The sequence below is a fragment of the Martes martes genome (genome assembly GCF_963455335.1).
Source record: "Martes martes genome assembly, chromosome: 8".
Taxonomy (NCBI): Eukaryota; Metazoa; Chordata; class Mammalia; order Carnivora; family Mustelidae; genus Martes; species Martes martes.
This window is the reverse complement of record NC_137895.1, coordinates 21,909,869-21,934,773: the sequence shown is the minus strand read 5'-3', so window position 1 is coordinate 21,934,773 and position 24,905 is coordinate 21,909,869. Positions and strand designations below refer to the sequence as shown.

General features: G+C 35.3%; 1 protein-coding gene across 9 annotated transcripts in view; it reads right to left on the bottom strand.

Moving 5' to 3' along the window:
* The window catches only part of ANKS1B (ankyrin repeat and sterile alpha motif domain containing 1B), a gene marked incomplete at its 5' end in the record, with an annotated part of 1,134,786 nt that overhangs the window by 595,975 nt on the left and 513,906 nt on the right, over positions 1-24,905 (bottom strand). For all 9 annotated transcript variants that reach the window (XM_080810753.1, XM_080810755.1, XM_080810756.1 and 6 more), the window contains one exon: positions 12,797-12,977. In XM_080810753.1, the coding sequence (XP_080666879.1) occupies positions 12,797-12,977 (181 nt within the window). The remainder of the gene's footprint in view (positions 1-12,796; positions 12,978-24,905) is intronic.

Below are 24,905 nucleotides of genomic sequence, written 5' to 3'. Positions count from 1 at the left end.
AATGTCTTTCCATTGTTATATGCCCAGGATTGACTGGACATTAATTAGTATGCTGTAAGTGCTAGATGAGTATTTTGTTAAATGAGTAAATGAACTTTCTCTATCCAGTATTTTCATGAATTTGATTCAAATAACTAATTTTTGTTCAGTGTTTATATGTAGTTTTACATTTTATATATAAACAACCAATAGTTAAGACCTCAGCCATAATTGTTCACAGGCTTTAGGTTGCTAAGATAATACAATGAACATACAACATGGGTTCTTATCAAATCATGAAGATCTGGTTTTAGATAACTACATTTAAGATTATTTTTAAAAACAGCTAATAATTACCTAAAAGGGAATATATCAAATATGAGGTATGGGGAAATGGTCCAGGTTTATTTTGAATTTGATATTCTATTTATAATTTTCTATATGGTAACTTCAGAGAACAAATATATTGCTAGTTAAATAGCAACTACTTAGCTTAGAGAATTTGACATATTATTTATTGTAATGTTACCCTGCTCCAGAGCATTATAATTAATAGTAGAAACAAAACCCAGTTGCAAATTAATGGCCTATAGCACATCAGTGGGCTAGGAGACTAAAACATTGCTGAAGGTCTCCTTTACATTGACACAAAGATGAGTAGTATTTACTGGATACTCAAATCAAGAAGAAATACAAAATACTTTGAAATTATATAATTTATAATCTAAATCCTTCATCTAAGACAATAGCTTGCCAAAATGCTAATCATTAGGAACTGAAAGATTTATTTCATTAATACCACTTCCTTCTATGTGTGCTATGTGTTTTCCTGAAGGAAATCTGAAATCTATTATTAGCTTTACCTAGTCAACTCTTGCTTATCAGAGTTAATAAAAAGAACACAGACATTTGTGCCAATACAAAGAACACAGACACACAATAGGCCTGTTTTAGATCTAAAAGGGTAGATAATAGAAAAATTACATCTTTGGCTCTGGAAGAAATGTTGATTCTTTGCAGCAGATTTGCCTTTCACTATATCAGTTTTCTTTTCTTTTTTTTTATATTAGTTTTTCTAAGTAAGAAGAACTATGCTATGGAAAACCTGTATATACACACAAATAAGAATTCCCTCTAGATCCTGTGAACTGCTTGCCAGAGGTTAGAATTCTGTTGGAGGTATTCATTCTGCACATTGGATTCTGATCATCACTAATAAGTTGAAAGTTCTAATTCTCAAGCCTCCAGGTCCTAATACAATATTCTCGACCTCACACATGGCTAATGAATAAACTAGGACAAGCAGATGTGAAGAAAAATTCAGCTTTGTGAAAGGGAAAAAAGAGAGTCATGCTATGCCTGCTTTGACCTTGTGAGAGAAGAGGGATCACTATAGTTATTACTGCTATTTTTTAAATGAAGACTTGGACATTGGTCTGCTAAAATAAAAAGGTGAAGGAAATTATAAATTAGTGCACGTTGTCAGATACATTGCTTTCTAGAGGGATATTAATGATCTTGACAGTGCTGGGTCAACTACTTTGTAATTATATAAGAAAACTGAATAGCCTCTCAATGTAAATAACTGCTATCTTTTCATCTGTAAAATCAGATCAATTATGTAACAAAAATTTACATTAAAAATGACATTTCTCTCTGAGGCATTTTATAAAATAACTAATGAAAGGTAAGCTCCATGGCTTAGAAGAAAGCAATGTAGTTAAAAGAAAAGTTGGTCTAGTCTTATTACATAGATAAAAATAAGGTACATAGTACCTTATTCCAAGTAGTAGAACTCCAACAAAGCAAATATTCAGTTGTTAAATCCTTTACCATTTACTGAGCATCTACTGTAAGTCAGTCACTATGTTAGGGACTGGAGATACATACATCTTATTTGAGACATGATCCCTGCATTTAGGGAGCCCACAGACATCTAAACAAATACTTCTGTATAAAATATCTAAGAGCAGAGGTGTGTGAAGAATGTTAGGGGAGCATATGGATGAAAGAATCGTTGGAGTTAGGCTTCATAAAAGAGGTCACCTTTAGCCAAATTCCTCATAAGGGTTAAGGTTTACCAGGTAAATCAGATGGGGAGGCATGCCAAGGTGACAGAGTAGTCTATGAATCAAGGACCATGAGCTTTAAGAACATTACTTAGCAGTGCATGGTGTATTGGGGTAGAGGTAAATAAATAGAAAATTAGAGCCAGATTATCAAGAACTTTGTTGGATATGCTAAGGAATTTGGACATTCTTTTGCAGTGACAAGATATAAGATGTTCTTAAGCAGTGAAATTGCATGATCAGAGATATTCTTAAAAAATTAACTCTTAACTTTAAGCAAAAGCTAGATCTGGGAGGAACCATCAATAATTTAAAACCTCAGTTTCATATAATCTTTAATATAGTCTCCTACCCTCTGGCTTATGTTGCAAGATTTCACTTTCAGAGCTTCATCTTCACAACTTAATATGTATTAGAATAAAAGCTGTTGTTTGCGGGGGGGAATGGTATTTCAGATAATGCATGAGTGCATTGACTGAGCCGGGCTTGGGGATGTGGAGTAAAAGAAACAATTTTCAAAAGAGAAAAATTTCACTCTCAACCATGTCCATAATTTTAATGAAAGCAAAAGATGAGTACTGATGAGGGGGGTTCCTTTGGGGCCAGAGAAGATGGAGACAGTCAGTCTTCTTTTCTCCCAAATCATGGGAACATCGGACATTGTATTCATTTTCTGCCTCTGAATAACAAATCATGAAAAACAGTGGCTTACAACAACATGCATCTTTTATCTGACAGTTTATGAGTCGAGAGTTTGAGCACGTCCTAATCCTGAGAAGGGTCTCAGGAGGCTGCAATCCAGGTGTTGGCCGGGGCTGCATACATACTCAAAGGGGGCCAGGAATCATGGGGTCATCTTAGAATTCTGTCTAATAACAGATGCCACGAATTAAGTACAAAAGTTGAAATTACTAGAGCCTAGAGCCAGGAAGATATGGAAAAACTGGTCCAGCAAGTAGATAATAAGTTACCTGGGAGAATATATGGAACAAGTTCCATCATGGGCTTGCTCACTTATGTCATGATGAGTAAAAGAGAAGCCTGCATTTAAAGGGCTAGGGCCCAGGTAGCCCCCACACAAGTCACCATCCCAAAATAAAAAAGGTGTAGAGAAAAAAAGGGAAAAATGTTCTCCCAAAGAAGATTGTAGAGATAGGAGATGTGAATTCAGAAAAAGTTCTAGCAGTTTGGAAATTGTTTTCAACTGAAGATAGAGAGGGGATTTGTTCATAGCACAACCTGGAAAGAACTTTTTCCTTCCATTAAAAAAAAAAATTACAGTTACCTTTTCTTCTATCATATCATATTTAATTATAATGACCAGACATATGTATATCACACAAATATAACTGATAGCAGGGAAATTTTAATACAATGATTGATTTTTAATAAAATTTAAGAAATATAAATAGTCTGATAGAGAAAATCTATCAAGCAAACTAAAGTAGACAAGATAATTAGAGAGAAGATATACACAGCACTGAATCTGAATCACAAAGTAAATTCCAGCTAACAAAGCAGTTGTATTTTCACACAAATTAACAGGAGGTAAAAGCAAAAGAAAATTGAGTTAATAAAAGATCAATTTCTTTAAAAAAAGATTTTCAACATAAAATCTCTCTGGAACAGTTGCTCTCTTGCTTTTGTTATAATTTTGGATAGATTAACACTTGTAGAAGTCTGAGTTTCCCCAGCAGTAACACAACTCCAGCTTTTGCTTCCCTCATACCCCAGAACATGTAAAACAGAACAAATAGAAATTCCAACTCTACTCATCAGCATATTGACCTGCCAGTTCCAAGCAACTTTGTGGATATAAGATTCCGATTGCCTAGCTGGATTCCTAGCACCTGGCTGCTCTGCATTTGTACTGAATTCTTAGAGTCTGGGCTCTGTTTGTTGCCTAAACCTATGGTAATAACAGCAATACAAATAATAATAATGGTCATGGTTATCAAAAATTTATGAAGCTATGGTAATTAAGCATGTGCCACATTTATGTATTTTTCATTTAGTGGCACTGGCTCAGTGTAATAGGGATAGTATTTTTCAAAGAAGATATTGATGTATTTCCATTCTTAAATTTTGTTCATTGGGAACCTCTCTTCCCCAGGCTAGACTGGAGACTTAAAGCCCAGAAGAGGAATGACGTACAAGTGTCAGAAATTTTAAGAAGGAAAAGGCTGAATGAGATAGGGAGTATAGAAAACCAGTTCTAAATGTGTGTCCTAAACTTTTCTTTCCAAGCTTTATCTGGAAAGCCTATAATATAATAGGTATTGAGAGAACATAAGGAAGAGGGACCTGGGCTCCAAATCCCATCTATATTCTGGGCATGGCCACTTCTGAGTAAATTTGGTGGTTCTGCATGGTATGAACTGGCAAAGTCTTGATAAATTTTTATGAGACCTGCTTATTGTCCTTATGAACAAGACCCAGAATTTCCTGTGGCCTCCAAAAGGGGGCCTCCGGGGCATCTGGGCCAAAAGTCAAGTAGGCTGCCATGGGGCCAGCTTGGCAAGGAAAGAGGTGACTTCAACAGAGGCCAGAGTGAACAGATGGCAGACATGACTGTGTAGCGGGTCCACCTTACCAGTGGGAGATGAGCTGAGGTGAGCAGTCAAAGAGCTAGGCCTGGTGGTAATGATCTTGATTTAAATATGTTACCCACAAGCTGTAGGTACCCTGGGAGGGATACCCACACCCTACTACCCCTTCTATGTTGCCCTCAGGGCCCACATACCATTTGTTAGGAATTTGGACAAAAAGATAATTTAAACTTTCCCCACTCTCCTCAGTCTTTGCCCTCATTGATCCCTCAACAAGGATGACTTTACTTCTAGTTCATAGAGAAAATAAGAGCCATCAGACAATAAAAGGCAAATTAGATAATTTCTCCTTGGTTACTAGCCTATCAGCGACTTGTCATTCCTCCTAGGTCTCTTTTGGTCTTAGGATAAAGACCAAAATTCTGAACGTAGCTTCCAATGTTCATAACTGCATGATTGGCCTTTTACTTCCCTTGTGGATTCAGCTCCTGCCATTTCTCCCCTTTCTCTGGAACCTGTAATTTCATGTTAATTTCTGCTACAGGGATTTTTTTTTTTCTTCAATGTGCTTATCTTCCTGTAGAGTATAATCTTCCCATACATCGTTCTCACTAGCCATTAACTTCCTCCGTATCAGCTCACCCTAAATCTCACCATGGAGAGATTAATGATCACCTCAGCAGCCTAACTTTGGTCTTCATGTCAACAAGATTCCAAATATCCACTCAGCTACCAATGTCCAGTAACTGCTAGAATACATTGTCTCAGCTTCAGGAGGACTATTTTCAGTCTTTGTGAACTAATTAAAAGGAAGACCTTCATTTGTCTTTCTGGCAATTCCCAAGCAGCGTGAAAGGTCTGTGCCACCCTCTCTGTTCTAATTTTAGTTCTCCTCTAATGTTTCTTCTCCCTTGCAGAAAAGCATCCTATGCTGCTAAGCACTTAGAAGCTTTTGTTTTTATTATTCCTTCCATTTGGGCAAAAGCACTTTTCCACCTTACTCTTTTTAGATATCCTCCCTCCCATCAGTTTTCTTCAGTAGGAGGTGATAGTTTGAAACTACTAGCAAAATTGTAGATCATTAATTATCTAGGGTAGTTAACTTCCTTAGCAAGTCCCCAAAAGGGCTAGCTCACAAAATTCTTCATATGTAGAACTTTCTGGATACAATTTCTCACATAAAGTGGAAGTGTCTTTACAACTGGTGATTCTCAGCTTCCTTTCCCCCAGTAATTCGTAACACACATGTCCAGGATATGTTCACTGAGGAATTCAGATCTCACAGGTCATTCTTTTTGGGTAAGCACTGATTCTCAATCTTTTAAAACTGATATCCTTCACTTTTGATAAAAATAAAATTATCATGTAGCTTCCTCCCACCCTGCCCTACTCCACTGTCCCAACTATCTACTTGGGCTACCTACTTGGATATCCAATAGTGGTTCAAATTTAAATGTTCTAAACTGAGCTTCCTCATCTCAATTAATATAAACTCCATTCTTCCAATGGTCAGAAGGGCTCAAAATCCTTGAGTCACACATTTGGTTTCTTTCATTTTCTCCGATTCTGTATCCAATCCATCAAAAAAAAGAAGTTGCCTCTACTTTTAAAATAGTTGCAGAAGGGGCCCCTTGGTTGTACAGTCAATTAAGGGGCCAACTCTTGGTTTCAGCTCAAATTTTGCACTGATTTATGACCTCAGATCTCAGAATCTTGAGACCAAGCTGTGCATCAGACTCTGTGCTCAGCATGGAGTCTGCTTGAGATTCTCACTCTCCCTCTGCCCCTCCCACTTGTGCTCTCTCTATATATAATAAACAAATAAATCTTTTTAAAAAATAGATGCAGAATTCTAGGGGTACCTGGGTGGCTCAGTCTGTTAAGCATCTATTTTGGCTCAGGTCATGATCTCAAGATCATGAGATCCAGCCCTGCATGGGGCTCCATGTTGGATATGGAGCCTGATTAAGATTCTTCCTCTTTCCCTTTTGCTTTTCCCCGCTCCCTTGCTCATGCTCTCTATCTCTCCCTCTGAAAAAAAAGAAAAAGGAAAAAAAAGATGCAGAATTCTACCACCTCTCACTGCCTCTATCTTAAAAAAGTCTGCTACCCAAGCAAAAAGAATACATTGGTAACCATTAGGGGTGCCCTCCAAACTGAAATATCTTATCAGATGGGCTCTCTGGTCATTCAAAAGTTTCATATGAGAAGGAGATACATGGTGGTCAAGAGGAAAATAAGTTCCCTGAAGGAGTAATCCTCCATGGATCACCACACCCAGGGACCCCTGGGCAGCCAGGGAACAACAAAAGAGGTCTTAGCATCTCAGTGAAGGTAGGGACAAAGTACAGAAGAGATGAACTTAGGTAAAGTTCACCTGTTTCATAATTTGTTAAATAAATGGAAAGACTAATTTAAATGTTATGAATGGAGTTCAATGTAGAAATAAACATGGTTCTTTATATCAAATATTTCTTCTAAAAATTTGCACTGATTTAACCACAGTATGTAAGCCTATTTTGTGGAGGGAAAAGCCAACTCGGTTCCTCACCTTCATAGTTCTAAGACTCTGTAATTACTAACAATTGTAGTTGTTCCTGGTTTCTTGTGCATCTTCCCCTCTGAACTACCTCTTATCATTCCACTCTACTTCTTTAGCACCTTGACTTCAGCAATTCTTTGACCTGACTGGAATCTCTAATCCAATGATCCTTCTGATTTTTCACTGTTACTTGTTCCCTTGTTGTCCTCTTTTTCCTATTTCTCCATCTTGAATTTTATGGTCAAACATTACTCTCATTCTCTTGTGTTCATATTTCCTTGCTCTTCAATACACTCACTTGACAAAAATACAATGTAAAATTCAACTCTCTGAAAACAATGCACTAGTGTTTCCCATCTGAACTGAGCTGGAGAAAAACAGAACCACATTGGCTAACCCAACTTTAAGTTCAGGAACATGAACCTTGAATAGGTTCTTAATGCTGCCAGACAATTAAATCATATATCCCTTTTCCATTCACTGTCTCTTTCTTCTAAACATCTCTCTCATTCCTTCTTCTCTTTCCTCAACCTCCACACCTCCTCTGCCTTCCTTTATCTCAACTGATGCTGTTGCTTTCTCCTTAAAAGAGAAAATAGAAATTATCATAACAGATATTCTTCAGGTTCTCATCACATGGATCCCTTTCCAGCATTTGTACCCACACTAGAAACATCTTTATTGCCTGTTTCCCATGATCCTGTCCAAAGCCAATCTCTCCTCTTGATTAATAGAACACATTCTCTCTTTCTTCTCCTTCATCACAGTTTTATAACTCTCCTTGGAAGACATTTCTTTAAAAGGTAGTTTATATTTAAGTCCTCTCCTCCCATTCTTTCTTAAACCCATTATGTTGGGGTTTTGCCCTTTCAGTTTCAACCAAACTGCTCTTGCCAAGGTCAGCAGTAACCTCCACATTGTTAAATCCACTGGTCAGTTCTGACTCAGTCCTCATTCTACTCAACTTGTTAGCTACATTTGACAGAGTTGATCATTCTTTCCCTCTTAATAACTTTCTTCATCTGAATTCAGAATACAACACTCATCAGAAGATTTTTCTTACCTAACAGGTTATTCCTTCTCAATCTCCTTTTCTGGTATTGCTGTTTATCCCCTCTTTCATTGAGCTCAGTTTTCGGTCCTGTATCTATACTCCATATCATCTATATAGTGATGACGTTCACATTTGTATCTTCAGACTGGACCTTCAGCTACTACTCAACATATCTATTCAAGTAGGCTTCTCAAACTTAAAATGAACTCCTGGTATTTCTCCCTGTTCACCAAACCTGCTCTTCTGACAAGCTCTCACTTGTCAGTTCATGGTAAATCCATTATGACAGTTATTCAGAACAAAAGTCTTGAAGTTTTCCTTCTTTCTTTTTCTCTTATAAACTACATCCACTCCATCATGAAATCCTATTGGATCTACCTTAAAAATATGTCTAATCTCCATCCATTTCTCTATACCTCCACTGTTTCACCTTTGATCTGAGCTGCCTTCATCTCTCATCTTAGTGCAATGCTATAATAACCTTCTAACTGGCCTGCTTTCTTCCAGTCTGTTTCCCTTCTTCAATCCACTCACAACACAATAGAGTGATCCTCATAAATAGAAGTTAGTTCATGTCATTCTTCTTTTCAAAGACCTGAATTTACTCCTCATTTCATTCTGAGTAAAAGCCAAAGTCCTTATAATGGCCTATTAGATCCTACATGATCTATCTGCATTCCCTTTTTACTTACAAATATTCCATATTTCAGGGAATGGCAGTCTGATTTGATGAACATGCTTAAACCAAAAACTTTTGAGGCTTCCTTGAACTTTTCCCCTTTACTGTCATATATTCAACCAGTTATCATAACCTGGTGATTATTTCCTTGTATGTCTCAAATCCATTTACATCTTTCCATTGCTGATGACATTGTTTTTCCCCACCTCCCATTTTACCTCATCTCAAATCTATCTACTATATTTTAATACCAGAGTTATCTTTTTAGTTAAATGCAAATCTATTCATATCATTCTGAAGTGTGTTCAACTCCACATATCTTTCACTTTAACAACTTTTTTGATGATTCATAAATTGATACTTGGAATATATACAACAGTACCTTACAAATAGGAAGTTTTAATATAATTCAGACTACTTTTGAAATGTCTCTGTTATCATAAATTCATTGGGTCACTTATTCAAAGTGTTTTACAGTATATAATTCATTTTTGAGGGTATATTAGTCTTTGTTCTGTAAGTAACATTTTGTCAAGATTAATTATTTTGTGCATCTTATCATTTATAAAATGAACTGTAGATTTATCTAACAATTTAGATTATATTTTTAATTTAAGAAAAGGTCAGCTACCTGTAAGTACAGACCTATGTACATATCTAGGCTATTTACATCTTAAAATTACTGTACATTTCAAATAATAATATTAAATAAGTAAAATAATAATATTAAACAATAATGATAATAATATTAAAGAAGAATGTTATTTTCCATAGCCTACAAAATGCATTCACATAAATAAGCTCATTTATTACTACAAGTACTCAAAGAGTAGATATTATTTCCCCTTTTCAGAGGAACGAATTAGAGATCAGAGAAGATAAATGATTTGATGAAAAATATTCAGCAAATCAGTAACAGAACTAACTCTAAAATTTTTGATGTAACATGGGGGTAACATATTACATCAGGAAACCATAGTAACATGCTGTTTGAAACCATTTCAGGCATTAAAAGGTCAGATTTCGGTTCTGTTCAAAGGTCAGATCTGAAAATACCAGTTTTGGAATGTATGGCAAATTACAATTTCTTCACACATTTTGGATGGTACCACTGAAGTCCTGATAGCAGTAAAATGTGTGTTTCTATCCTTTACCCCTAGTGATCAGAAATATGGGACTAGACCTATCTCTTCTTTTACTCTTAATTTCTATATAAATAAATAAAATTTCTACTTATCTCAAAGGACAAGTGAAAAAATAAAAAAATTAGTCATCAAAAAAAAATGAACCCACTTAGTGTACTAACTAAAATAAAGCCGATATTTTCTTAAAGCAAACATCAGAGGATTTCTCATTCCTCCCATTTAGAATTATTTATTTATTTATTTATTTATTTTTAAAGATTTTATTTATTTATTTGACAGAGAGAGATCACAAGTAGGCAGAGAGGCAGGCAGAGAGAGAGGGGGAAGCAGGCTCTCCGCTGAGCAGAGAGCCTGATGCGGAACTCGATCCCAGGACCCTGAGATCATGACCTGAGCCGAAGGCAGCGGCTTAAACCACTGAGCCACCCAGGCGCCCCCCATTTTAGAATTTTAAATCTGGAACTAGTCATTGAAATAAGTATTAATTGAGGAATAATTATATATGCAGAACCTTTTCTGGGGCCCATACGCCATTTTTATTCATAAATAATATCCCATTGCCTCCTCTCCTACTGAGTCTGGTGCATGGCAGACATACAGTAAATGCTCGTACTCAATGAACTAATGCTAGTCTTCTTGAATATCATAATGACTACTACTATAGATACTAACATTTATTGAGCACTAACTCTGTGCCAGACACAGTGCTAATTACTTTACATGCATTACCATTCTATAAGGTAAGTTAATATAATTGTTAGTTTAATTCTATAGCTAAGAAAACAATAGCATAAAAAGATTAAGTCTCAGCTAGCTGATAAGAAGTTCAGTCCCATAGTTTATAAACAAACTTTGATGGACTGACTTCAGTGCCTACAAAGTGTCAGGGATCCATCCATTCTACTTTACAGTTCTAGAAAGAGGAGAGAAAATAATAAGGAAACAAGGGAACAGTGTAATTTTACATAATAAATAAGGATATGGAAAAAGGAAAACAGGATAATTTGACAGAAGTGGAAAGAACAATGTTGAAACATGGTTATCTTCTTTTTGTGTTTCCTTGTCTACAAGTAACAATGACTAATTCATATATCAGTTATGAGTTTTAAATGAGTTAATATACATAAAATGCCTAAAACAGTATATGATATATAGTGTTAAAGTTTTTGCTTAAAACGTATTGATTATTAATATTTATGATTGTTCTTTTTGGATCTTTGTTATTGTGGTTGTCATCATATTGAGGGCCTCACTGAAGATAAAGTGATCTGGGCAGGCCTCTACGAGAAAGTGTATTTGTACCAAAATCCAAATGACAGTCACATAAAAATTTGAAGACAGAGATTCCAGGCAGCAGGAGCCAACATAAAAAAGCCCCAGAACTAGAATGCCTAGGAAAAAAGGCCATTATGGGCCAGGATGAGTTTGCTCAAGTTTAGATTAAAGAGCTGAGTAGTGGGATGCCTGGGTGGTTCAGTCAGTTAAATGTCCATCTTTGGCTCAAGTCATGGTCCCAGGGTCCTGGGATGGAGTCCCATATTCATCTCCCTTCTCAGCGGGAAGCCTGCTTCTCCCTTTCTTCCCTCTGCCTGTGACTCCCCCACTTGTGGATGCTCCCTTTCTCAAATAAATAAATAAAATCTTAAAAAAAAATAAAAAGAGCCGGTTAGAGCTAGGTTATACTGAACTTCTTTGGGCATAGTGAGGAGTTGGATTTTATTCAAAGGTCAGTGAGAAGCCACTGATTATTTTATGCATGTTAATGACACACTTTGATTTGCATTTTATAAATATCACTCTGGTTGCCATGAAAAGGTCAGATAATAGCTTCAATAGAATATCAATGTCACCACTTCTACTAATCGTAATTTTTAAAATCTTAGTTTTCCTAGAGGGAAATTATTTTCTTGTTATATTTTTGGAATGTTTGTATCAGTGCTCCTAGAAGTACAGTTAGAGTATGGACTTAAGTATGGTGCATACATTTATATAGTCATAGACGTACTCATTTTGAACAAAGGTTACATGGAATACCCATATAAATAATACCTTCTGATTCTAAAATTCATTGTAATCATATCTAGTGGGTTTAAAAATCACATCTCTTTAAGGGAAAGTAGTAGCATAGTTCACCTACTTTAAATTATGTAAGGGGAGGAGATCCTTTAGGTCTCACTTCTCATATTTCAGTCATTTGGCTTTACCAGTTATTAGCTTCTTGCCCCCAGAGAAAGGAAACATTGCAAGTCTGATTGGCTGGAACCAGATATGAGTTACTAGTGGGTGTGGTTACTTTCCTTAATCTTCCCCTTACCCTCAGCACTATTTCCTCACACCTCTCCTCTCCAAGTTCATACTGGTTTGAGTAGATTGAAAGCCCACATAGGCCATAGTGTCCAACTCAATCTTACCAGGTTGATATGGGTTCTGCAGCCTCAAAGCAGCTATTAATAAGGTTGTATATTGATGAGTTGTTACCACTGTGTGGAGAGGGGTAAATAGCAGTGGAAGAAGAGTATTTCTAGGTCTCTGGTTATTTCACTACCATAATAGCATTAAATCATCATCTTTAACATGTTTAACACCTAAAAGACCATAAATCTATTAAAAAAATTATATCCACACTCTGACAAAAATTATAATGCCCTACATTGCTATACATGTAGGTGAACAAAAACAGTGCAATTTATATGAAGATTCCTCTTAACCCCTCTGTATCTCATTAAGGCTTTAGGTTTAAAAGTTCAAAAATATAGCTGCACAAAGTGAACTGCTTTACCTGTATGGCCAGTTCCCTCGTTCTTGACTTCTGTGGTTCCCACAGAAGAGGTGGGTGGACTAACAGGAGGGCTGGAAGTAAAGCTTGCACACCCTGCAGATGTGTTGATTTCGAAATATTCTTGGTTGTGATTCATTCGATGAAAATCCAGAGAAGACACAATAGATGTTCGTTGTTTAGGCTAAAATAAATGAGCATGATGAGAATATTATGATCATGTTCATCTTCAGCCCAATCTCCCAATTGATTTAATATAAGTGATGTTTTTATCAGTTAATCTATCTGATTTTTATACTTAAAATATACTGTGCTTCACAGAGAGATACTAAAGAATCTCTTGATAAATTAAATAATGAAAAAATTATTTAATGAAAAAATATTTTGGCATAGTGGGTAAAATAACTTGGACTTTTTGTTAGGTTTCCCCAGAAGACTGTACAAATACAGTACACAGAATTTCTTTTAATAATCAATTCAGAAAGTTGCGATTCTAAGTCACCTTTCATTTAACTAACATTTATTAAGCGTATGGCATTAAAAAAAATAGCATATGGCATTTGCCAGACTCTGAGGATAAAGAATCTAATAATAAAAGAGCTCTTACAACACTGAAGCATAATCAAGGCAGTTCTGTTTTTTGTTCTCTATATAGTCCAAGAAATTGATAGCTTTAGATATTGTCCCCAAGTACCATATGTTGGAAATTGATAATCAGAATTAAGAAAAATTATATAGAACATTTCCCAAGACTTAAGAATCTACACAGTATTTGTTGTGAATTTAGATTTTCTTTTTTAAGGATTTTAATTAAGCCCCGAAGAGCAAGAAAAGTCAATTTAAACATAAAAGTTAAAATTATGGAGCAATAGCAGATATAATCTATACCCTTCACCAGTAATGGATTGTTCCCTATAGCAGCTTTCTGGGTTTTTTTTTCCTCATAGTTTTAATTATATACACTTTTCTTCCTGCCTAGCAGAGCTTCTAACATTGTCCTTTAAAACTGCAGTCTTTTTGGCTCTCAGAATTATGTGCATTTCCCAAGAATCAATCCAAGTTTTCTTACTTCTTATTCTTACTCATATTACTGAAATATTAACAATCCCCTATAACAATTAACAAGAGATTAACTTTAATTTCTTTGCAATAAAATTTACTGTACTTTGCTATAGTACAATAAACTCTCGGTTTACTGACATTTTCACTGCCCTCAAATACTTAATAATTTAACCACTGTACTCCATAGATTATTTTTCTGCAAAATATTCAGGCTACCCTCTTTCTTCCAGCTCATCATAGTTTTTTTTTTAAGTAGATATCATTTAGTCTATAATCTAAAATATACAATGATTATAAAAAGGTCTCTTTATTTTTTATATAAAGGGTGCCAATTATCACACCACGCCTTATTATTTCACTATTACAATATTTTTATGAAAGAGGTTTAGAGGCATTGTTATATAAGCAAGTCACTTATTATATGACATATCAACTCAGTAGCAGAATTCAAATTAGTTCTCACATAGGACTCAGGTGACTTTGAAGTATGGAAGATCAGGGTGCAATGTCAGGCTTACTTTCTCATCAAATGTCTATCCTTGGGGTAATGAATCTCTATTTCACATTCATGTTTTTTCTACTAGATGATATAATAGTAAATAAAAGGCATGAAATATGGCACTGGCTCCAATGGAAACACAGTTATGTCCATCATCTTTGTTTTGTTTTATTGTATTATGATTTTGTTTCATGTCATAAATAAGCAATGGACCAAATTTGTATAACGTTCCTTCTCATAAACTTTATAAAGATCAAGCCAACTGATACTTATGACTCCTTTACTTCTGTTTCTTTTTTTATGAACAATTATTTTAATAAGTTGGATGTGAAGGTAAAGAAAATTTTATAAATAAATAGGAATTAGAAAAAAATCACTAGACCCAAAGTAATTTCTTTGTGCTTAGAGTTTAGTCCTAAAGATACATTTTTTTGGTGTTTAATTTTACTTTTCTGATTTTTAATTTAATTTTTTTGTTATGTTCAGTTAGCCAACATATAATACGTCATTAGTTTTTGATGTAGAGTTCAATGATTCATTAGTTGCATATAAAATCCAGTGCTCATCACAACACATGCCCTCCTTAATACCCATCACCCAGTTACCCCATCCCCTCAAATCCCTTCTTCTATAAACTTCATTTACTTTTGTTTCTTTTTTTAAAAAAGATTTTATTTATTTCTTAGAGAGAGAGAGCAGAGAGAGAGAGAGAGAGAGCATGAGTGGGGAGAGGGGCAGAGGGAGAAGGAGAAGCAGACTCCCTGCTGAGCAGGGAGTCCTATGAAGGACTTGATCCCAGGACCCTAGGATTATGACCCAAGCAGAAGGCAGACATTTAACTGAGCCACCCAGGTGCCCCTACCTCTGTTTCTTAAACACATGTTTCTGAACTTGACTACCCAAAGTTCTAATTATATTGAAATCAAAATTTGTTATGCAATCATGAAAGCAAACAGGCTATTTTTTGTTGATGTATTGATTAATTCTAAATATATTTGTGTAGTTTATACTAAATTGCAGATACCTTGGTAAGCAGTGTGGTAGGAATAAGACTAATAAGACATTGTCCTTGTTCTCCAGATTATTATAGACTTGAAGTGAGAGAAGGGATGGTGCATGAAGGAAGAAACAAGCAATCCAAGGGTTATGCATTAGTGCAGTATTATACAGTGATAGAGCTATGATAAGGGGAGGCACAATGTATAAAATGTAAACCTCTAATTTAGGGAGGGGATCAGGAAAGGATTCCATAAGCAGGTGATTGATGGCTGAGTTGAATCTCAGTGAAGCAGATAGTAGGCAGACAAAAGAGGATGAGGAAAAGAAAAGAACAAACTGCAAATAGTTCATAATGGCTATGGTGCAGAGAATGTCAGGGAGTGGTTGTTTCAAGCCATGCGATATTACAGGTTGCAGGGTCTAAATCATAAAGTGTTCTAATGCCATGTTAAGTATTTTGTCTTTAATGTGAATATTTTAAGAAACCCCAGAATGATTTCCAAGCAAGAGGATTTCATGGTTGGATGTGCATTTTAATAAACTCATTTTAGCAGTTTAGAGAATGGATTGGTCAAGGCTGGATTAAAGGAAGGGAGACCAATTAGAAAGATGTTAAAGAGTTCCAACCAAGACACAGTAAGGTCCTGAGGTAAAGCAGTGGCAACAGGGTTGGAGATAGCAGATATCTTTAGGAGATGCTAGTAAGGTTAGCTCTTTAGGTCTTGGAATCTGATAGGACAAGAAGCTTGATCTTAAGAAGTCTAGGGTGACTCACAGATTTTTCTTGGGTAGATGCCAGAGGATAGGTTTTTGTTTTGGTTTGGTTTGGCTTGGTTTTGGTGAAAAACAGAAATGTATGCATTCCTATACCAGAAGTATACAAGATGTATGCTCATTTACTTCTGGGATTCAGTATAGACTGCTTAATACATGGTCATGCAAATCTATGTGATACTTCTCTTTCTTTGAGCAGAATGCTATGATCTCACTGTAACATGGCTTCAAATAAAATAAATGGAGGAAGGGAGATAGACTAATGGAAACCCAAATAGAAGAAACCATGGATCAGTGATCATCTAACTGTATTCTTATTTGCTTCTTCAGAACTGTTTATCATTACCCAGGAACATTGATGGGGAAGTTATTGCCCAAAGTTCTCTGAGTATCTGAGATGATGAAGAATGAGAATCATTACATGTTAGTCATGCTTTAAGAAAGGGATCAGCAAACTATGGCCTGTGGCATATATCTGGCCCACATCTGGCCTGCCTCTTATTTCTGAAAATAAAAGATTTACTGGGACACAGGTAGGTCCATTCATTTATTTATTATCTATGGCTGTTCTCATGTTACAGTGGCAGGGCTGAGAAGTTGTGACAGAGGCCATAGTATTCACAACCCTTTAAATATTGATTGTCTTGTCCTTTAGAGAAAATATTCATTGACAAATCCTGTTCTAAGGCATCATTTTGCACATCACTTTAGTGCTTAATGAAATCATAAATATACGTTCTCATTTATTTCCAGCCTACGTGCATTTAGATTGGGGGGCATGTAACTAATCCTGACCAAATGACTGTTAGTCAGTCTCTATGCCACTTCTACTCTTCGAAAGATGTAGTTGTAAGATGAAGGAGGGTCATTCAACCACACTGGGCCTTATGAGAAGTTGAAATAAGCCTCTTTTATGTTAAACTGCTGAGATTCTGGGTTTGTCTATTGTGGCAGCTAGCATTACGTACCCTAACTAGCACAATGTAGTGGCTTAGAGGGGTTAAAGGATTTACTCAAGATTACATAAGTAGTTAGCAGAAGGGCTTGGATTAAAAGGAAGGTTTATGTGTTCAAATCTAGAGACAAGTGGATGGTGCCTCAAAGCACAAAGGACAGAGGTGGGATTTTAAAAAAAAAGGTATCTATGTGGAAAAATGAAATAAAAACAAAAGGAAAAAAGAATAAAGATATGGCAACAATATTAAAATGGAGATTAAGGAAGATGAGTCTGGAATATTTGCTCAAACTTTGATTTTAATGCATTCCATTTTTCTAAATATTGTAATGGAATCTTGCTAAGCCATAGAGTATAAGAAAGAATGTGTTTTCACAAATTTACAGAAATTACATAATAAATTTGCCAAATTTCAATGTGTAAAATGAGTTGCACTTATGTATACTTTGGCTACTCTAAAACATCTCCCTCCCCTGTGGCCCAACACTCACATGTCTCTATTTTCTAAAGGACTTTCTCCCACACATATTTACTTAACAAAGTCAGCACACTATAGATCATTGGCCAAATCCAGGCTTTAATTCTTGGGGAGCTAAGGATGGTTTTCACATTTTTTAATGGCTAAAAAAAAAAACAACAAAAATAACATTAGTGACAGGTGAAAATTATACGAGGCTCAAATTTTAGTGTCCATAAATAAAGTTTTACTGGAACATATACACGCCCATTCATTTACATGTGGTCTATAGCTGTTTCCAGAGTTGAGTTGAGTGGTTATAACAGAGACCGTATGACCCACAAAGCCTGAATTATTTTATTCTCTAGTTTTTTACAGAAAAAACAAACAAACAAACAAACAAAAACCCCTATCGATTGATTAGGAAATGTCTCTGAGGGGCAAAAATGAAACAGCTATGTGAATAACTGAAATAGTCGAAGAATTTCCATAGAGTAGCTGGAACCAGGGGCAACATAAAAATGTGGGGCAATTTGTCCTAAAAGCAGAGGAAAAAACACAACATATTCCTGTCTTCCATGTTAGTATCTTACTCCCTTGGACATGGGGACACTCATAGGGTGAGAGCACATCCTCACAGTCACACAGGTGTTCTGCCCTGCAAACCCATACACCAAACCTTCATCCTCCCTACACTCAGGGTTTCACGGCTTCATCAACAGGTGCTGGCTTGGCCAGAAGCACCATAATTGTGGAAGCAAATGGCCAAGAAACCCACCGAGGAAGGTGAGAAGATGTAGGTGGTAGAAACACAGATGAGTTCAGGCTGTGTTTTTTCACGGGCCTCACTTACAAAACACAAACTGATTTTTATCTAATCGGTAAGAATTTCAGACAGCAACCCAAAATCATTAAACCCCAAGCATGGGGCCCTTCTTTGTGTGGGGCCCAATGAGACTGCATTAGTTCCCACATCCACAAAGCCAGTGTTAGTCCCTAGAAGGGACTAATGTGTAAATTTACTGGTAAAACCTAAGGGATGGCATCCATTTCCTACACATATTGTGGTTTCTCTTAATCAATCAGAACCTATTATTTTAAGAATTATCTTTATGTTTTGTAAAGATATAAGTGAAATATATTCTGATGCAACTTTAAAAATTTCATGCCATTTCTGCAAACCAGTTTGATTTGATTCACATATGAATAAAATGAGAACACATAATTCCTGACTGGGATGAGATTTAGGTAACAGGTACATTTACATCCAAATATTCTCTGGATTGCAATCTAAGTTTCAAATATCCAATTTTATGTTTCCTCTTCTATTATTTTCAAGTTATTTAAACTACTGGACATTTTAAAAATCCACTTACTTAGAATTAGGTGGATTTTAAATCATTTGAATTAACTTAATTATAAAGGGACTTCATCAAACTCCTAATAAAATGTCAAACAGAACTAGAGGGATGCTCCAGTGTCAGTACAAAGAAAAAGTAGTGCTAGCAAAAGTCAGGGTGATATTAAATCTCCAAGCAAAAGCAGCCTTCAAAATGAGTTCCCAAAGACAGTTGAATGTCAGAAAATTAGCTAGTGACATCAGTAGGAATATGTGGAAATGACAGACTCTCCAGACACTAGCCCATTGATAAATTATATCAATATGAAGCAAAGTCCTGTCAAGCCAGTGGATATAAAATCAATGCCTTCTTAAATACTTTTTAAAATGAAGATAAGGTAGATGATAAAAATGGAAAGTTAGATCAACAGTATTTTCTTTCAGAACTTTAATCCACCTGGAGTATTTTGTGTATATGGTGAAAAAATTTAGTTCTAAGCATTTTTTTCCCAAAATAATAGTCTACTGCCCAATATCATCATTCTCTCACTGATTTGCAATGTCACCTTTATCATACACTAAATTTCCAAATATACACTGCATTTACATTTTTGGACTGAACTACGTTCTATTGATCTACTTGTCTATTCGTATGCCAATACCATACTCTCTTAATTACTCTTATGGCTCCTCCTCCTACTTCTAGAGCTCCTAGTCAACAGACATTGGATCTCTTTGATCCTCCTTGTTTTATATTCTGGTAGTATTCTACAGTTTGGTATTCTAAAGCACTTTAGTCAATTTGTTAAAAAAAAATACTACTGAGGATCAACCATGTGTTAGACACCGCTCTAGGCTCTGGAGATATATCAGTGAACAAATAAGATAGAAAACTTTGTCATTTTATCATTACTTTAGGTATAATAATTGTATTTCTAATTTTCAATAACTTTTCTTGTTTTCCAAGTATTCCATTTTAAAAAGAACCTGTTCTTAATGTTAGAAGTTAATACCCTCTCAAATCTTAGGATATTGATTGCAATCTTTTTCTGTCTTTAATTCTGTTTTCTCAAAGGTCATTTACTTCGTTCATTCATCTTGTTTCCTCTCTTTTTAATTGTTCATTCTCCTCAAATGTCTGGTGTTTTAGTCAACCATTTTTAATTACCTAGGACACTGCCCATTTCTCTTACTTGCTCCAATTCCCACGTAGGAGCTTCAGCAGACTCTTCTCCTTACTGAGATAGTTATTAACATCTGGTAGGAAAACAAAGCCATGTTTAAGATGCTGAGTTTCTTTAGTTGCCCTGACCAGTCTGTCTAAATTCAATGCCATTTGTCATACCTTTTAGAAGTTCCCAAATGCTTCTCAGAGTAGACCTCAATGCTCATCACTGCTATGGATTTATCCTTTTTTTAATATTTATTTTACAATTTTAATTGTAGGTACAGAGGGAGAGGATGTGAAAAGTTGGGATCAATTTACGTTCTTGAGTTAGAATTCTCATGCTTCTGTGCCTTGATCACTTTTTAAAAAGTATAAAGAAAGGATCTGAAGGAATCCAGATGACAATTCAGTAGGGGTAGAAATTGTTAAACTTTTTATTATAGATATTTTATAAATTGAAACAATTTCTATTTTTTTTTCTTTTCAATGAAAGGAAAAAAAATTTAAATGAGGTACTTTTTTTCATGAATATAATAGTTAATGTGATTAAGACTTATTTAAAAGATGTAGAACTTCCTATCTTTGGGTAAGCAAAATACCATTCCTTTGCTGTATGTAGAGTTATGGCCAAACATAGAAAATAAAGTATGACCACTACAAGAAAGTTAAAGGGGGTGTGAGTAAATATCAGATGCTTAAGAGGAGTATACCCTCTTCTAGGAACTTGAGATTTGTAATCTCATTTAAGCCTATAACATTGGTATTAGAAGTAGCTATTACTCTTTCCATTTTACAATATACCTGAGATTTAGAGATAGTCTCACACTTATGTGGGAGAGTTGAAGTTAAAACACAATCCTGAAATTTCAATTGATTGCATTTTCCCCTAGGCCATCACACTACAGATAAAGCAAAAAGAAGCATAAAGTTACAGGTAAAGTCAAGAACCTAATAGCTCTTGAATTTCCCATCTTTACAGCTTTATTTCCCACATTTAGGTTCTTTTAAAAAAATGAAATGATTTGTTTCACTTCAGGAGAAGCAGGAAGTAATTATAGAAAGGATTACAGAAGATATGTTCTGAGCAGCCAAAGTAGGAAGCTCATATCACTGTGTGGGTGAAAGAAAGAAATTTTTACAAATAAAGGGGCACATTACCTTTTTTTAAATGACATAATATTTTTAATTACATTTTTTTGTTTGGAAATAATTGTTGATTCCCATGCAGCTATAAAAATAATAGAGAGAAATCTCATGTGCTCTTTTTATAGTTTTCTCCAATGGTATAATATCATGCAAACCTACAGTACAACATCACAACCAGGATATTGACTTTGATACAGCCAAGGAACAACAGTTCCACCCCAGAGGGATCCCCCTCATTGCTTCATCGCCCCTTCTATAGTTACACCTACTTCTCTCCTGCCCTGACTTCTTCCTTAACTCTTGTCAATCACTAATCTATTCTCTTATTTCTATAATTTGTCATGTCAAAAATTATATGTAAGCAGATGTATGATAAATAGAATCATACAGTATATAATCTTTTGGAATTGGCTTTTCTCAGTGTAATTCTCTGGAGATTAACCAAGCTGGTTTGTGTATCAATATTTTGTTCCTTTTCATGCTGGGTAATATTCAGTTGTATGAATGAAGCAGTTTTTTTTAACTATTCACCCACTAAAGGAATCCAGTTGTCTCCATTTCTTGGCTTATGAATAATGCTGCTGTAAATATTTGTGTACAGGTTTTAGAAGAACTTGAGTTTTCATTTAGCTGGGATAAATTCTCAGGTGTACAAACACTGGGTGATATGATAGTAAAGTCTTTAAAGTTTTAAGAAACTGCCAACTATTTTCTGATTTGCTGTAACATTTTACATTTCTACCAGCATTATATGAGCTTCTCCATATCCTTGTTAGCATTTGAAGTCATCATTACTTTTTATTTTAGCCATTATGATAGATATGTAGTGGTATCTCATTGCAGCTTTCATTTGCATTTCCCTAATTTTTAATAAATCTTTTCATGTGCTTATTTGCCATTTGTATATTCCCTGCAGGGAAATGCCTCTTCATGCCTTTTGCTCATTTTCTTTTCTTTTCTTTTTCTTTTTTCTTTCTTTCTTTATTTCTTTTTTTTTGTTGTTATTGTTGTTAAGTTATGCCATACATTACATCATTAGTTTTTGATGTAGTTTTCCAAAATTCATTGTTTACATATAACACCCAGTGCTCCATGCAATACATGCCCTCCTTAATACCCATCACTGGGCCAACCTGTCCCCCAACCTCCCTCCCTTCTAAACCCCTTAGTTTGTTTCTCAGAGTCCATAGTTTCTCATGGTTCACCTCCCCCTCTGATATCCCCTCCTTTCATTTTTTCTTTCCTTCTCCTAATGTCCTCCATGCTATTCCTTATGTTCCACAAGTAAGTGAAATCATATGATAATTGACTTTCTCTGCTTGACTTATTTCACTCAGCATAATCTCCTCCAGTCCCATATTTGCTGATGCAAAAGTTGGGTATTCATCATTTCTGGTGGGTGAGTAATATTCCATTTTATATATGGACCACATCTTCTTTATCCATTCATCTATCGAAGGGCATCTCGGCTTTTTCCATAGTTTGGCAATTGTGGACACTGCTGCTATAAACATTGGGGTGCATATGGCCCTTCTTTTCACTACATCTGTATCTTTGGGGTAAATATCCAGTAGTGCAATTGCAAGGTCATAGGGTAGCTCTATTTTTAATTTTTTGAGGAACCTCCACACTGCTAAAGTGGCTGCACCCAGTTGCATTCCCAGTAATAGTGTAAGAGGGCTCCCCTTTCTCCACATCCTCTCCAACATTTGTTCTTTCTTGCCTTGTTAATTTTTGCCATTCTGACTGGTGTAAGGTGGTATCTCAATGTGGCTTTGATTTGAATTTCCCTGATGGCTAATGATGATGAACATATTTTCATGTGCCTGTTAGCCATTTTTATGTCTTCATTGGAGAAATGTCTGTTCATGTCTTCTGCCCATTTTTTGACTTGATTACCTGTTTTTTGGAGTGTTGAGTTTGAGAAGTTTTTTTTATAGATCTTGGATATCAGCCCTTTGTCTGCAGTGACATTTGCAAATATCTTCTCCCATTCTGTGGGTTGCCTCTTAGTTTTTTGACTGTTTACTTTGCTGTGCAGAAGCTTTTTATCTTGATGAAGTCCCAAAAGTTCATTTTCACTTTTGTCTCCCTTGTCTTTGGGGATGTGTCTTGAAAGAAGTTGCTATGGCCAATGTCAAAGAGGTTACTGCCTATGTTCTCTTCTAGGATTTTGGTGGATTCCTGTCTCACATTGAGGTCTTTCATCCATTTTGAGTTCATCTTTGTGTACAGTGTAAGAGAATGATTGAGTTTCATTCTTCTATATATAGCTGTCCAATTTTCCCAATACCATTTATTGAAGAGACTGTCTTTTTTCCATTGAATATTTTTTTCCTGCTTTCTTGAATATTATTTGACCATAGAGTTGAGGGGCCATATCTGGGCTCTCTATTCTGCTCCATTGATCTGTTTGTCTGTTTTGGTGCCAGTACCATGCTGTCTTGGTGATCACAGCTTTGTAATAAAGCTTGAAATCTGTTTTGCCCATTTTCTAATTGGTCTGTTTTAATACTGTTTAGAATGTTCTTTAAATGTTCTAGCTATTCATTGTTTATCAGGTATGTAGCTGACAAATGTTTTCTTCAGTTTATACTCTTCTTTTCATCTCTTAACATAATTTTTCTCAGCAAGCATTTTTAATTTTGATGAAATACAATTTATCAATTTTATATCAATTTATAAAATTTCCTTTTATAGATCATGGTTCTGGTGTCACGTATAAGAACTCTTTGCCTAGTTCTAGATCCTAAAGATTTTATTCTATGTTTTTTTCTAAACGTTTTATAGTTTTACATTTTACATTTAAGTCATTTATCCATTTGAGATAATTTTTGTAAAAGGTGTGAGAATTAGGCCAAATTTCAATTTTTTGCCTATGTATGTCTAATTGCTCCCACACCATTTGTTGAAAAGGCTATCTTTTTCCTCCATTGAATCACTTTTGCACCTTCGTCAAACATCAGTTGAGTATATGAGTCTACTTCTGGGTTCTCTTTTCTGCTCCATTGATCTATATGTCTATTCCTCTGCTAATAATACCATACAGTCTTGAGTATTGTAACTGTAAATCTTAAAATTAGGTATATTAATTCTTCCCAATTTATTTTTTTCTTCCAAAATTGTTTTAATTATCCTACTTCCATTACATTTCCATATACATTCTAGAATAAACTTACATGTCTTCAAAATATCTTGCTTGGATTTTATTGGCACAGCCCCTTTGGAAAATAGTATGAAGTTCTCTCAACTAGTTAAAAATAGAGGTACCATATGATATACCAATTGCTCTACTGGGTATTTATCCAAAAGATACAAACATAGTGATTCAAAAGGGCACATGCACCCCAATGTTTATAGTGAAATTATCAACAATAGCCAAATTCTGGAAAGAGCTCAGATGTCCATTGGCAGTTGAATGGATAAAGAAGATGTGGTATATATATATGCAATGGGATATCACTCAGCCATCAAAAAGAATGAAATCTTGCCATTTGCAACAACATGGATGGAACTGTAGGGTATTATGCTAAATGAAATATGTCAGAGAAAGACAAATGTTATACAATTTCACTCATGTGGAATTTAAGAAACAAAATAGATGAACATAGGTGAAGGGAAAGAAAAATAAAGTAAGATGAAAATTGAGAGGGAGGCAATCCATAAGAGAGCCGAACTCTTGGAAACAAACTGAGGGTTGCTAGAGGAGAGGT